The following is a 14936-nucleotide window of genomic DNA, read 5'->3' on the forward strand; positions in this document are numbered from 1 at the left end:
GGCAATCCCTGGTAGTTTGAAGTTGATGACATTGGATGCTTTTGGTGGCTTTCGTTGCCTTGAAATCACAATCTGAAACCACCAGATGAGATTAATGCTAATTCATTAGTTTCAAAAAGACAAAAAAAAAACTCTGATCGTTGTTTTCTTTGCCACTGAAATGCTATGGGTTTCTAAAGTTTTTGTGGTCGAACACAAAAATCAACTATTTACAGAATGGTCTGTTTCTTCACTTGTGTTTGTTAATAAAGCGTGGTTGATTTGTTCGCTAATTCTGACAAAATAAAATAAAATTTGGGAGAGGACCATTAACAAAAGTTTGAGGAAAAGAAAATTAATGTTCGAGTATAGAAAGGCACTATGTAGAATATGAGTAATATCTATTATTTCTAAAACGATTGGAGCATAATAAAAAAATGTCTGAGCCCAGGTTCGAATGGCGACGTCTAATATGTGAGCGTGATAACTATAAAATAAAATTAGAGAGGACCATTAAAAAAAGTTTAAGGAAAAGAAAATTAATGTTCGAGTATAGATGCCACCATGTAGAATATAGGTAATATCTATTATTTCTAAAACGATTGCAGCATAATAAAAACAATGTCTGAGCCCGGATTCGAATCGAGAACCTCTAGTGTGCATGTTAACCACCCAGACTAATGTGCTAACAAACTAACATTTAATTAGAGAGAGAACATAATAAAAGTAAAGAAAATTACATGTAGAATATAGACAATATCTATTATTTCTAAAAAGATTGAAGCAAATAAAACAATGTCTGAGCCCGGGTTCGAACCGCGGACTTCTAGTGTGTGAGACTAGCGTGATAACCAACTACACCACCCAGACTTGTTGATGTTGTACTTAAACAAATTAAAATAAAATAAATATCATTAACTTAATTTAGTTGTCTTTAATGAGCGGTCAATTTGGCTTGGGTGCATTAAGTTAATTCGCCCTATTATATAATTTAAGCGGATTGAGTTTAAATTTTATCTATCTATTTTAATATAAATTTAGGTGGACTGACTAGTCTAAGTCTGTGACCCGCATGGGGTCAGTCTGTAGCGGATTTGGATTGGTATGTGAGTTTAGAAAATTTATTTATTTTTTAAAAATTAAAGTAAAAATTTTAATAGACTAATAGACTTCACTCATTTAATTTAAATTTGACTCTATTTAAATTGTGATCTAAATTTAAAAATTTTAATTTTTTTAAATATTTTTAAATTTTTTAATAGACTGTCTAATTTATAATCCATCTTAAATTGAATTAGATTGCATTGAATATTTTCCAATGGGCCGATTTACTTCTTTTCTTCTGTAAAGGTGGAATCCACCACCCTAACGGCTCCATATGGTCGAACTCATGACCATCTAAGAGGAGGTAAATTGAGAAACTACATTTGAGCCCCCGAGGCATAGTTGAGTTGGTTACAACGCAGCAGATTTGCAGAAGAGGGCAAGGGTTTGAATCCTAGCGAAGCCAGACAATACCCTCCTACGTCGTGACCAATTGCAGTTTCTCGATTTACCTTCTCATAAATGGTCGTGGGGCCGATCGTGTGGGGCCGCTAAGGTGGCCGATTCCACTTTTTTTTGCAGAAGAGAAACTATAATTGACCATAACGGAGGACGGTATTATCTCAGCTTCATCGAGATTCAAACTCTTGCCTTCTTTTATAAGTCTTTTTCATCGTAACTAACTCAGTTAAGTCCTAGAGAGTGACGGGCCAGTTCACTCCGCCTCATCACATCAGGGGTTAGTCCGTCCGGTCACGATCCGTTTGGTTGCTTTGACGATCATATCTTGTTCAGAATTGTATCCCATTATGATATATAATATATTTTATAGCATTCAATGTAACACCACATTATAAATAATTGGATAATAAAAATATATCGCCATTTAATTGTTTGTAAAAAATACATGATTTTTTTATCTGGATAATATCATATTAAATGCAAAATTACTTAAAATGAATCCTCTTAACAGTGGTATTGCTTTTGCAGCTTTAATTCATGCTTGAAAAATAAAATTGAAAATCATAGGACTCACATAAATTTCTCATGAGACGTAGAAATAAATAAAACCTTTACATTTTAATATTTTTTACATAATTTAATTATCATAAAAAAGTTTCTTAAATTTATAATATCACTATTTTACCTTGCAAATTCTTAATAGCTTAAACAAACTCTCAAATTTATATAGTTTTATTTTCCTCTCAACTCTAAAATTGTTTGCCTCAAACAAAATAAGGTTAATAGATTTTATTAATTTTAAAAATATTTTGCTTGTAGAATGAACAGAATTAGATAAGGTATTTAACTGTATGTAAATCTTGAAACAATTCATTAATAAAAAATCAGAAAATAAAGTACAAAATAAGATTTTTTTTTATTTCACTACATAAATATGATTATGTCATTTGAAGTATTTTTTAAAAAAAATTCTAGGTGCAATTAAACTGCAATGATAAATATAAAATACAAAAATATTTTAATCAAAATAAAATGAAGAGAGAATCACAAAAACTTAAGAAACTGATATTTACATAAATGAATGAATGAAAATGAGAATAAGAAACTTTTAAAATTATAAACAACAGTAGTCAAAACAACCAAATCTTCATCAACTTATAAGAAACTATTTACAAAATAATTGTTGATTCATGATGAATCATATTTATTATACTTCATGATGCATGCCTAAGACTAAGAACACCTGAACTACAATAAGAATCTCTTAAAACAAAATCCTTTTGACAAGGGTCAAACAAAATAGTTTATGATGCCTAAAAAGTGTGGATAAAATACTTTGGATGAATTTGTCTTTGACATATGAGAAGGTTTCCATTGAAAAGAACACCTCTCTTCTTCCTTTACTTGATGTTCCAAATGGGAAGCTAACCAATCTGCGACTTATTTAGTTTCATCACCATCAGTACTGGAAGAGAACCAAATGACCTGCTGTTAAAACAGACATTTTAAGCCAACATTCTTCTGCAATGCTCAAGAAGAATAGAATTTAAGTTTATAAAGAATCTCAGTGATACCTTATCTGAATATAATGATCATTCCTTTTTGCAACATGTTTAGCAGAAGTAGTGGCTATAAGTTTGATGAGCCCCAGCTAGCATCGACGGCTTTTAGTATCTTCTGGTGAAGTAATGGCCCGGAGCAAGCAATTATTCCCCGGTCCAGGCCTTCAAGGTACATACCTTTGGAGAAATCCAACGCCTGTCCTCCAGCATCAGTGACCACTCCACCAGCCTCTTGTATGATCACAGATCCTGCCGCGTGATCCCAGACCTTCTCCTTGTACCCAGCCCTCGGGAACTTCATGAATATTTCTGCATCTCCTCTAGCTATGGCAGCATATTTCACCATACTGTAAACTCGCAATGGTTGTTTTCTGCAGGTTGAGAAGCAAAGCCAATGATACAAATCGAGGTGCACAACCAATAGTATTCTTTGTATATGAATCAAAAAGGTTGGCATGAATTTCTCAGAGGAACTCTCAAAAAGGGAATTTATGACTTATTTGATTAGTTATAAAAAGGCTCAAGTGCAACTTACTTTAGACCAACACTGTGAGCCAATCCGGCTGTGAAGGAGTGGCTTGAGTTGGCCTTCTCGACAGGTTCACAAAATGTTGCAGAAGCAGGATCAGTAATGGATGATACACGAATCATCCTAGCAGAATTGTGCCCATCAAACTTCCCAAAGTCATGAATGAGTGGCTGCATCCAAGCTTCACCGGTACCTTTCCGAGCATACATTACACAACCTTTATGCCATGATCCAGATGCAGGAGGAGATAATGTAGTCATGAGCCTATAGTATCGCTGATGATAGTTGAGCCATTCCTTCCTTCTCGGATAGTTGGGGCAGCCAAGAGCACCAAGGACAACCTCCCCATCCTCTATCAGTGCAAGAGCAACAGCATATTGGTCTTCGCGGACAAAACCAAGAGTTCCATCCACAGGATCGAGGACCCAAAATCTTCCCTTTGAACCACCAGTAGAGTTGCAGCTGCGAATGGCATCGAGAATTTCCTGAGCCTCCAAAGGCTTCAGAGGGGCCTTCAGTCCATATTTTGGAGCTTCAAAGAGGCATTCATTGACAGAACTTGTCACAGATTGAAGCAAAACTGTGCCATCCTCTCTTGACAGAGTAGAGACATCTTCTTCTGCAACAATTGATATATCTTCACTGCCAAAGTAGTCCGATAGAAGCCAACTAACTAATGCTTGAACTCCCCAATCTGTTGAACAAAATGAAAGCTAACAATAGGAAATGGTCACAAATATATGCACAATGGACAGAAATTTGTACTCAAACCTAACTATTATCTGAAAAGGAATACACTATCCTATGTTGACAAATTCCAAAAGCAATGCAAAAAAGCCAAAATAATATGACAAAAGACACAGCACTATGATTTTCATAGTCAGACATAAGTTTACACATTTAAAAAGCAAAAGATAGAGGGCCTTCTAACTTCTAGGCAAAAATCAAATAGTTAAATTGTATAAATTGTTACATAGTCATAGTTATAGACATTTGAGTGCAGGACCTCTTTTAACTTATTGGCAAAAATCAAATAGTTAGATTGTAATAAGTTCTTATTAATCACCAAGTTGGATAAGAAAATGTGATCATGAGGTCTCATTTGACCATGCTGAGTTCTTTGATAACAAGAGCTTGGGAGACAACAACGAAGAGTTTTGTCGTTCGTCCAGCTATGTGAAGTGTACTTCGTGAGGGACCAAGTCAATTTCTGATTAACCTTCATAGAGATCTATTACCCTCTACCCAATATGTACAAATTACCATTATAATGGCTTTCCACAATAAAGCATGGATTTGTTCTTGTGTGCTTGGACTTTTTCATCATAAGGTCACTAGAACTTAAGGGGTCAGAGTAGTAACCACAAGTAATCCTTCGACTGTGAGCAATTGGGAACTAAACCAATTAATGCCTTCGAGGAGATGGCTAACAGGGCTGTTGGAAAGTGGGAGGAATGACCAGAGCATCTTTACTCAAAAATGGGAGCTTTTAGATTCTTTGTGAAGGCATGTAGACTAGTAACTACAGACGACTAATTGACATAACAACATTCAATACAATAGCAGAGAAGTGTCAAAGACTCAACTTTACAATTTGCCGAAAGCTTTCTATCAGAAATCCAAGTGATACAAAAAAAGGAAATACTTATCGACAAAACAAGGTAAGTCAGCATGCATCTGAAATGAGATGAATCTAACAAACGCCACAAAGGAAGAGGAATAAGAGAGCTCAGCTTGCAAACCTGCGACAGTAACCGGAGAATTATCCTCCTTGGACATCATCTTTCCCTTCTCCCGCGCCACCAGCCCTCTCTGCACCCGTTGGCACAACGAACACGCCATCTGAACCACTCTCACCGCCACGTCGAGCTCTCTCGCATACTTCTCCTCCTCCTCCACTCGGGGGAATCCAAGTAGAGAGAAAAGCTTCGAAGAAGAAGAGGCGTCCCCCTCCGAGAGGTTGAGACCTCTGCCGGCGGAGCCGACAGAGGAAGGACCGACGAGGACCCGCCTTGCGCCGGAAACAATATTGGCACGGGCTAAAGGCGCGATTTTGGGGAGGAAGCAAAGCAGATGGCGGCGTTCCGGCTCGATCCTAAAACCGACAACGGCGCGGGTGGAACGCGTGAGGCAAATCTCGGCCATCATCGGCGGCGCCACCTCTCCCTCCTTCTCGACCTTCTTCCTCAATCTCAGAAATCAACTGCCGAAAAAAAGGAGCGGATTTGCTCGCCTTATTCGCCGCCTTGCGATCAAATATCCCACCATGCGAGTGGAGAATACCGGTGGGGCTCCAATCGAAGTGGTCCTCGCTTCGCTTTCCGATCCGCCGGCGCACTTTATTGCTCCAAAATCGCCTGATTGGATCGATCGCGATACGATAAGGGAAAAAGGCAATGCGCAGAACCACGAAGAAGGTAACAACGGCGCAGGGTGGCGATATGGTAAATTCGTAAACTCTTGATTATTTATTTATTCTGCCTATTTAATAATCATATTTCAAATTTTAAATTTTAAATGCGCATTTAATTTAATTTATATATAACTAAGTAGGCGTACGAGGTTCATATATACATATCGATCCATAAGGATTAAAGTTGCGGACTTGCAGAAAAGGACAAGAATTAGAATCTTGGCGAAGTTAGGCAATACTCTCCTGTGTCATGATCAACTGTAGTTTCTCGATTTACCTCCTCATAAATGGTCGTGGGACCGATCATGTGGGGTCGCTAAGGTGGCGAATTCAACCTTTTTACAGAAAATGTTGCATTAGATTTTTTGTCAACATCAAATTCAAGATGAATATTCTATGAATGACTTTATTAAATTATTATATTCATATTAGGTTGTTCTCTGAAAGACTGAAAGGAACGTATTATAGCCCCCGGGGCATAAGTGAGTTGGTTACGACGCAGTAGACTTGCAGAAGAGGGCAAGGGTTCGAATCCTGGCAAAGCTAGGCAATACCCTCCTGCGTCGTAATCAACTGCACTTTCTCGATTTACCTCCTCACATATGGTCGTGGGATCGACCGTGTGGAGCCGCTAAGGTGGCGGATCCACCTTTATGCAGAAGAAAGGAACGTATTATAGGGTAACATTTTGATAATGATCGTTATATCTTCATGGGAATTTAAGAGAGTTTTTACATCATAGATTGAATAAGAAAAGGAATATCGATGTCTTTATATTTGAAATATGAAATATAAAAATGCTCAGATAATAAAATATGATGATTAAGAAAATAATTAATATTTTATATTTATAAGAGATAAAATAGATGGAAGAGAATATATAAATATTTAAAAAACTTGAGTTTTAAATTATCATACATAGTAAAAAGTAAAATAAAAAATAAAATATGTATTATTATAGATAGTTTATTAAAGGATGAAATAGTAAAGTAGTATTTAGAAAGAGGATAAATTTATAACTTGATAAAATAAATTATTAATATAATTAACATATATACACTTAAATAGGATTATATGAAGACACTAAATATAAGTTTTGAGAAGCCTTATATGAGGCATTATAAAAAATTTTACCAAATAAAATAATTTTAATAGAAAGAGATCTAAATGAACACCTAAAAATAAGAAATGATAAAAATATGATAGAGTGCATAAAGTTTATAATTTTGGAATAAGAGTAAAGGAGAAAAAATTTATATTAGATTTTGTGATAGCAAATGAACTTATAATAATTAAATTATGTTCAACAGTGAAAATAATAAATTACAAGTTGACCTTCTAGTGATTAGGAAGAAGGATAAATTTTTTTTTATAAAGATCGTAAGGTCATCTTTAGAGAAAACTTAACTACCTAATATAGATTAGTGATGCTCGATATGTATCTCAAATATAGTATCAATAAAAAAAACCATATATGACACCTAGAATCAAATGCTGGAAATTAAAGTATAAAAAATAAAATATATTTTAAAAAAATATGAGTACAAATATTAAGAGGAATATTTGACAATTTAAATTCGATATGTATATTGTAATACTAAAATTAAAAATGGAAATCATGAGTATACTCGATGACAGGAAAATATGTAGGCAGCAATATAATTTTTATCAAGAGAAGGGTGTTGTTTTATTTTGTTAAAAAAATTGAAAACAAACATCTTTTAAAGAAAAGGATATTAAGGGTGGTTCATTTTATTTTATTTTTGGCGCTTCTTTATTTTTCTCCAAAATAAAAGTGTGTATTTCCAATAAATCTACAGATTAATCTTATACTTTTGTTAATGCAAAGAGAGAAAAAAACTTGCAAGAGCTAAAAAAACAAAATAATTTTGGATTCGTACGTCATTATATTCGGCCATAAAATAGTTTATGCTGCATTTAATTGGACATTTTCATTGCTTTATAGTCTTTTCATGTGTTGTTAAAATATATTTTAACTAAATTTATAGTTTATGCTGCTTTTGTCTGGCCCAGTGTAGGGAGCGGCCCACATTGGGCCCATGTAAGCTCCATTCATGCTCGGTGAGTTAAAAGAACACATATCATTAAGTCAAATAAAATATTTTAATGATGAAATAAAAAAGTATTGGTGCAATTGATCTTAGGTTAAGATTGGTCGACTTCAAGTTGATTTGAATTGAATTTTAATATTTAAGTAATATATTAGTTAGACGTCAAGCATATCAAAATTGATCAGATACTTAACGATGAAAAAAAAGTCAAAGTGAGTCATGGAAGATCGGATACTTGACATGAAATAAAAAAAATTCAAGTGAATCAAAATTGACCAAAAATTTGGTGATTGAAAAAGTCCAAGTGGATCACAGAGGATCAGACACTTGGTGATCAAAATCCAACAGGAAATTGACAAGAAGAAAGCTCAAGTGGATTAAGGTTAATCGGATACTTGACACGAGACTGAAAGTTCAAGTGCATCATAGAGGAACAAATATTTGGTGATAAGGGAAGCCCTGATAAGGTAAAGGTTGACCAGATGTTAGACAATAAGAAATCCTAATAGGTCACGAATGATTATATGTTGGATAAAGGAAGTCTTGGTAGGTTTAAGTTAACTAGATACTAGGCAATACATGAATTCAACATTGAAAATGCTAAAATTAGAAGTTAGTACTCGATTTGTGAGGTTCACCAATCGGTTGTCAAACACTAAATCCGAAATTCTGGGTTTGTTGGTGCTTAATCGATTGAGGCAATCGATTAGTGTTAAGTAATCGATTGGTGCAATCGATTACTCGACCTTGGCCAACGAATAGAAGGGTCTGAAATCCATTGATCGGGTTAATCAATCGATTGATGTTAAGCAATCAATTGGTTTAATCAATTGCTTGACTCTGGCCAGGGAACAGAAGGGTTCGGAATCGGTTGCCAATTCAACTAAGAGCTACTAATTGATTAGTCAAGCAAAATAGTCATTCTGCAGTTTTAAACGGTCGTATCCAATGTTGTAATCAATTGGTGAGTAAAACCAATCGATTGATCAGCGGAAATCAACCCAATTGCAACTTTAGAAAAGGGGTTTCATGCATGGTCATTTGAAGCTGCCAGTTCTTGGAGATTCCAGAGTGAAGTGTTGGCGTATTTTCGTATCAACAAGAGACTATTCCAAGCAATAAGAAAATATATATCCAAAGGCAAAGTTTCATTGTAAAGTAGTTTTAGATTTCATTTGTAAACATGTTTGCTTTTCTTATTGTGTTCTTGTAAGAACAAGATTGTAAGAGGTTTCTTCGCCTTTGGAAGTTATCTGAAAAGGAGGATTTTTTAATGGAGATAGATCGTAGGAGTGGACTCTTGGATTAATTGTCTCAAGGCGATAGATACTAAGTAAAACTAAGGTATTGTGCATGTGGCATCGAGGTGGATTTAAGAATTTTACTGTGCAATCAAACGACGATCACAATATCAAGATGAGAAGCAATCGAAGCTATTCACCCCTCTCTAACTCGCAACTCACAAGAATCCTAATAGAAAATACAAAAGAAAGTGAAAAAAATAAATAATATATAAGTTATTATACACACACTACTAGAAAAATGTTAATAGACAACACGGAAAACGCGTTGTCTTTGTGGGTTAAAAGCGTTGTAAGAGGCTCTGTTGTAAAAGGGGTCCCTCAACGACAACGCTTTTTAAGCATTGTCTTTGTTAACATCGACAACACCTTCGCAACGCAGAAAAAGCGTTGTAAATATTACAACGTTTTTTGCGACGCTTTAAAAACGTTGTTTTTAATAGGTATGACAACACATTTTACAACAGTTAAAAAGCGTTGTAATTTTATTACAAATTGCTTGGGTTTTGCAACGTTTTTAAAAGCGTTGTCTTTTGATTTTTTTAGCAGTAAATAAGAAATAATATATTTTATAAATACAAAACCATTGGCTACAAAATTTACTAAATCACATACAAAACATACAACTTATATTTACACAAAAACCATTCTTACAGCAGGTTCATAACACAAATTCATAACATACAGCAGGTCGATAACATACAACTTATACAAGTTCATAACACAAATTCAAGTTACAACTTCCAACATAGAAGCTCCATAATTAACAGCAACATATTCATAACAAAGATTTCAACGCAATAGAATATCCTCCAACAGCTGCAGAAATAGAACAGGTGCATCACAACATTAGCAGCACCAAGTAACAGCAAGTGCATCACCAAGTATGGGCACAACATTAGCATCACCAAGTAACAGCAGCAGAAATAGAACAAGTCCATCTGCCAAATACCAGCCTTCTTGGAATAAATCACTTTCCGAAGCCAAATTTAGCTATCTAAGATGAGAATTAGGAATGTGCGCGGTCGGTTAAGAAATCACTCCATGATCATCTTCACACTTTAACTAGATTGCATCTCTTACACACATAGACAATACCTTGCTTGTGTTTTTGTACAACTTAGATGGGAAGAGATGTTAGGATCATTCTCTTAGTTCATAATGCTTGTTATGATGCATTACTTTGGGCTAAGAGACTGAATTTTTATAGACCAATATATAATTCATGTGTATTTGGTTCGAAGATCATGGTTGGACATTCCATACCAACTATATCGATCCCTTAATCATGTTTGAGCGTATGTTGTCAACTTAGGTTAAATCCTTCAGCATTGCACTCAACTGATACTTTTAATCAGCTGATTGAACTGATATCAGTCGACTGATTCAGATATTCAGTCGACTGAACATGATCCTAGTCGACTATAATTTGTGTCCAGTCGACTAACCCTGCACAGAACCAAATTGGACTCGACTGGAAGCTCATTCCAGTCGACTATCTTGGCCATTCTTCGCCGTAGACCCACCTTCAGTCGACTGAGTTTTAACTATAGTCGACTGATCTCGAACAGTGACGAAACTGACTCGACTGGGATTATATTCCAGTCGACTAGAGCTGTTTCTGGATCACCATTAATGAAGGATCTCGAATGTCTTCTAGTGTTGGGGTGGTCTTCGTCTTCTCGGCTTCCACGGAGATGGGAGACAGAGTAGTTATTGGGGTAATTGGAATTATGTCATTGCAATTAGCAATTGGAATGATTGAAGGAGGAGAGAAGAAGAGTCGGTTAAGCGTCTGGCGCGCTCTGCCTCCGATGCCCAATTTGTTCTGGCGACGGCGCCGGTCATGAGGGCGGCGCACGTGGCCTGCGCCGAAAGGAGCCCCAGCCACAGCCCCGGCAAGCCCATTTTTCTGACGAAGCTGAGGAGGATTGCCACCGGCATGCCGACCAAGTAGAACGAGCCAAGGTTGATGTTGGCGTTGGTGGTCGGGCGGGCGCTGCCGCAGAGGACGCCGCAATCGGCCGTCTGTGGGCAGTTGCCGAGCTCACAGAGACCGGCGATGGGGAGCGCAAGAGTGGTGAGGTGGAGGATTTCGGGGTCGCGGGTGAAGAGGCGTCCCCACTGGTGGCGCATGGAGGCGGTGAAAGCGGTGGCGGCGAGGTCGAGGCCGAGGGCTGCGGCAAGGGCGGCAAAAGCGGCGGCGCGAGCCTTAGCCGGGCGGTTGGCGCCTAGGACGTTGCCGACGCGGGTGGAGACGCCGAAGCTGAGCGCGTTGGGGAAGACGTAGACGAGGGAGGTGGTCTGGATGAGGATGCCCATGGAGGCCACGGCATCGCGGGGGTACGCGAGCAGGCCGCTAAGGATCATCAGCTCGTACCACCACCACTCGAGGCAGACGGAGACACAAGACGGCGCCGCAAGGCGGAGCAGCGCTGGCCACCCGCGGAAGCACTCGCCGGAGAGGAAGCCAACTCCACCGCTGGGACATGTATCGCGGCAGGATCTAGAGAGAAGGACGAAGAGGAGGAGGTAGACAAGGAGGTTGAGGTTGGTCCACACCATGGCTGCCGCCACGCCAGCTATGCCGAGGCGGAGGCGAACTGCGAGAAGGTACGTAAGCGGGCCATGGAGCGCCACGCAGAAGGAGGAACAGTAAGTGACTGGGAGGGTGATGTTCTACGAGCGAAGGAAGACGCGGAGCGGGTGGAGTAAGGAGAGGAGGAGGAGGTCCGGCGAGGCGGCCGCGACGAACACCTGCGCTGTCATAGCTTGGTTTAATTAATGATTATCTGTCTTTTTTTATTAAGAAAAGGGGGAGAAGAGGAGACTAGAGAGGGGGGTAAATTTGTAAATTTATGAATTGGGGGAGTTGAAACTAAGTTTAGGGAGTGCATGCAAAGAAAATGTTGGATGGGGAGTGCATGCAAAGTCCAATTTGCAATTGGGGAGTTTTCTCCAATTTACCATTAGATTAACTCATTAATTAATCATTTTTAAATTTTAATTATAATCTCAATAATCTTCCCATTCACTCTTCTTTTCCAGATGACAGCCACTTTTATTCTTTCCGACTGAAAGAAAGCACATCGGCGAGAATCCAATTGCTCGCCCCACTCGTTTTTTTCGTGGTTTTCGCACCACTCTTTAAATCATATGTTTGATTCTAATTGATGTCCTTGTCGAACCGTTAGATCGGATGCGGATAGGGTGTTCTTCTTCGATTCGCCCGTTGTGTTGCTATTGGAGACTCTTGACGCTGCCTAAGAGACTCCCGCGGCCCCAGGACGAGCATGCGAAGACGAATCGGAGCACCGGCACGTGTCTTCTGACAACCGCCCGATCTGGAATAAGCCAATGCTCCACCGTACGTGATCTTGACTTGGTTCTTTTATCATTCCTCTCTAACCCGAGCAATGGAGGCTTCAGATTTGCAACTGGTTCGATGCCCTCTGTGCAACCTGAACACGTGCGAAGGTACAACCGAGTCGCCGCTCTAGAAGAAAATTTCCTGGTTCACGAAGGGACGAGACTGTTTAATTCTCCTGTACGCAGGGGTGATGCAGGTGCTGGATGCGAGACACGCAGAGCTGTTCCTGGAGGATAGATACAAGAATGGCAGATGGTACTACGAGGACATCAGGTCACGCCGGATCGAGAAGTCTGCCGGCGCCGCCACTGGGGCTATCTTCGACGTCAAGCACCTTCTAGACCCTTCCACCGTCGGTAACACCTCTCCACCACATCACCCTAACTATTGGTACTCTCCGCATGATGTGCTATGAAGTCGAGGAGACGTTGGCGATGATTTTTTTAAAGAACAATGATATGTAGCATGAAAAAATATAACATGAAATCAACATGACACACTGCATGCAGTGGATCCCACATCCATGCAGTGAGACCCACAATCATGTAGTTGAGTATGTCATGTTGATTTCATGCTATATTTTTTTATCATTTCTCTTTTTTAAATCAGAGGTGATGGATGGGTAGGGCAGTAGGATGACTGGCAGCCGTAGGCAAGGCTGTCGATCGGTCCACGCCATGGCCGTCAACACCAACCTACAGGTGAACAAGGGTGAGCCTTTTACCCTTTGTTTGGATTGGACGAGTGAAAATTCATTAACTAAAAAGGAAGGGAGGGGAAGAGAGAGAGAAAGAGGAAGGGAAGTATTTATATTTTTGTTGAAGAAGGAAAGATTTATTAACGTAATATATATTATCTTGTTTGGGAGGAAAAGAAAGGGATTGAAGATTAAATATGTAAAATTATAAAAATACTTCTACTTCTTAAAATAAATCTATATATGAAAAAATATATATAGTTCATTAAATCTATGGATGTAAGTTTTTTTTGTCAAAATCATCTTGTGAGACCAACTAAAATTAATATTTATGATTTAAATAAATAAAAAAAATTAAAAAAATAATGAGTAAACATACAATAAGTATACAAAATATAGAATCTGTACACTTTAGTATGACAAAGGATAAATCAATATTTTTATATATATTTCTTCGAAGAAATTTACGACGAAAGTTGAGGTCGAGGAGTGCGAGTGATACCCTATGACGGCTCATGTTATGTGATGAGGAGCGACGGTGCAAAAACCTAATAGATAAGTTATTTTAATAATTAATATTTTAACATAAGGATAAAATTGAAATAAATATTTTTTAAGTTTTCTTTCCCCTTCTTTACATCCTAAATCAAGGTATAAGGAATTATGTCATTAATGGGCATGCAAGGGTAAAACTTACCCTTTTCTCCCTTTCCCCTTCTTAACTCACTCCATCCCAAATAAGAATCAAGATTCTCTTTCTTCTCCTTTACCCTTCTCTCTATTTCCCTCACCTCCTCCCAAACGAACTGTTACATACTTCACAAAGTTTAGTCTAATTAGATATAATAGTAGGTGATTCTGATTATATGTAATGGGTTCAGGTCTTCAAGTGAGATTCCAGACAATGCATGTCAAGTAGAAGGGTGGACCAAAAGGTAGTTTCAATTAGAATCTCACAGCCGCTCATTTAATTACTTTACCAGTTTATACAGATCCACATATATAGTGATCGTCTTGATATTATAATACCAGACAATTACAGTGTATAACAATTTTTTTCAAACAAAACTTTCGTACCCTTCGAACTTGCAGCGATAAGCGTGGACAATGGTTTGGAATAGAATAAATTCCTTTTTCTTGTGGTCCGGAATTAGAATAAATTCTAAGTATTCGATGAACATATATATGTGACAGCTTAGCTAAAAGCGTTTCATTAGATACTTGACGATTCATTATAAAGTTTAACCTTGTAACCGCAACTATCAACAACCAGAGATAAATTTATGGAGGGATGATATCCGCCATTAGTTGTAACTTTTTAAAAAAAAATACTTTAAAATTCCCATTAACGCCGCTTTCTTAACTCGTGGGTGAATATCTCTAATAATGATTACCTCGAATTGATTAAATAGGTGGATCCGCCACTTTAGCGACTCTTCTAGAATTGACCTTACAAATATAGAGAGAGGTAAATTCAAGTACACAGACAGGAGCTATATGGTGGGAT

The 14936-nt window shown here is 37.8% G+C and overlaps 1 protein-coding gene, 1 non-coding gene and 2 pseudogenes across 2 annotated transcripts; 1 reads left to right on the plus strand and 3 right to left on the minus strand.

The window, feature by feature from the left end:
* Window positions 1–775: 775 nt before the first annotated feature.
* Window positions 776–849, minus strand: TRNAV-CAC (transfer RNA valine (anticodon CAC)). Its single transcript has one exon. It is a non-coding gene; the product is annotated as a tRNA-Val (tRNA).
* A 1800-nt stretch (window positions 850–2649) lies between these two features.
* Window positions 2650–5932, minus strand: LOC141813390 (3',5'-bisphosphate nucleotidase AHL-like). The gene is made up of 4 exons (XM_074701351.1): window positions 5319–5932; window positions 3583–4270; window positions 3060–3418; window positions 2650–2970 (listed from the first exon to the last, which is right to left on the minus strand). The coding sequence occupies exons 1-3, from the start codon at window positions 5722–5724 to the stop codon at window positions 3115–3117; spliced, it is 1398 nt and encodes a 465-aa protein (XP_074557452.1). The 5' UTR covers window positions 5725–5932; the 3' UTR covers window positions 2650–2970; window positions 3060–3114.
* A 4977-nt stretch (window positions 5933–10909) lies between these two features.
* Window positions 10910–12131, minus strand: LOC141813555 (protein DETOXIFICATION 48-like; annotated as a pseudogene).
* A 266-nt stretch (window positions 12132–12397) lies between these two features.
* On the plus strand, window positions 12398–14400 carry LOC141813556 (putative F-box protein At3g61730; annotated as a pseudogene).
* Window positions 14401–14936: the final 536 nt, after the last annotated feature.

This window comes from Curcuma longa, chromosome 20 (genome assembly GCF_044706935.1).
Source record: "Curcuma longa cultivar G26 ecotype Majalengka, Jawa Barat chromosome 20, ITB_CL_G26_1.1, whole genome shotgun sequence".
Taxonomy (NCBI): Eukaryota; Viridiplantae; Streptophyta; class Magnoliopsida; order Zingiberales; family Zingiberaceae; genus Curcuma; species Curcuma longa.

Bases quoted from the DNA above. Each gene is read 5' to 3' on its own strand.
- LOC141813390 (XM_074701351.1), bottom strand. From the start codon at position 5,724: ATGATGGCCGAGATTTGCCTCACGCGTTCCACCCGCGCCGTTGTCGGT. The intron at 4,271-5,318 runs GTTTGCAAGCTG...TTTGTTCAACAG, and splicing joins TTCTCCGGTTACTGTCGCAG to ATTGGGGAGTTCAAGCATTA. The intron at 3,419-3,582 runs GTAAGTTGCACT...CTCAACCTGCAG, and splicing joins GCTCACAGTGTTGGTCTAAA to AAAACAACCATTGCGAGTTT.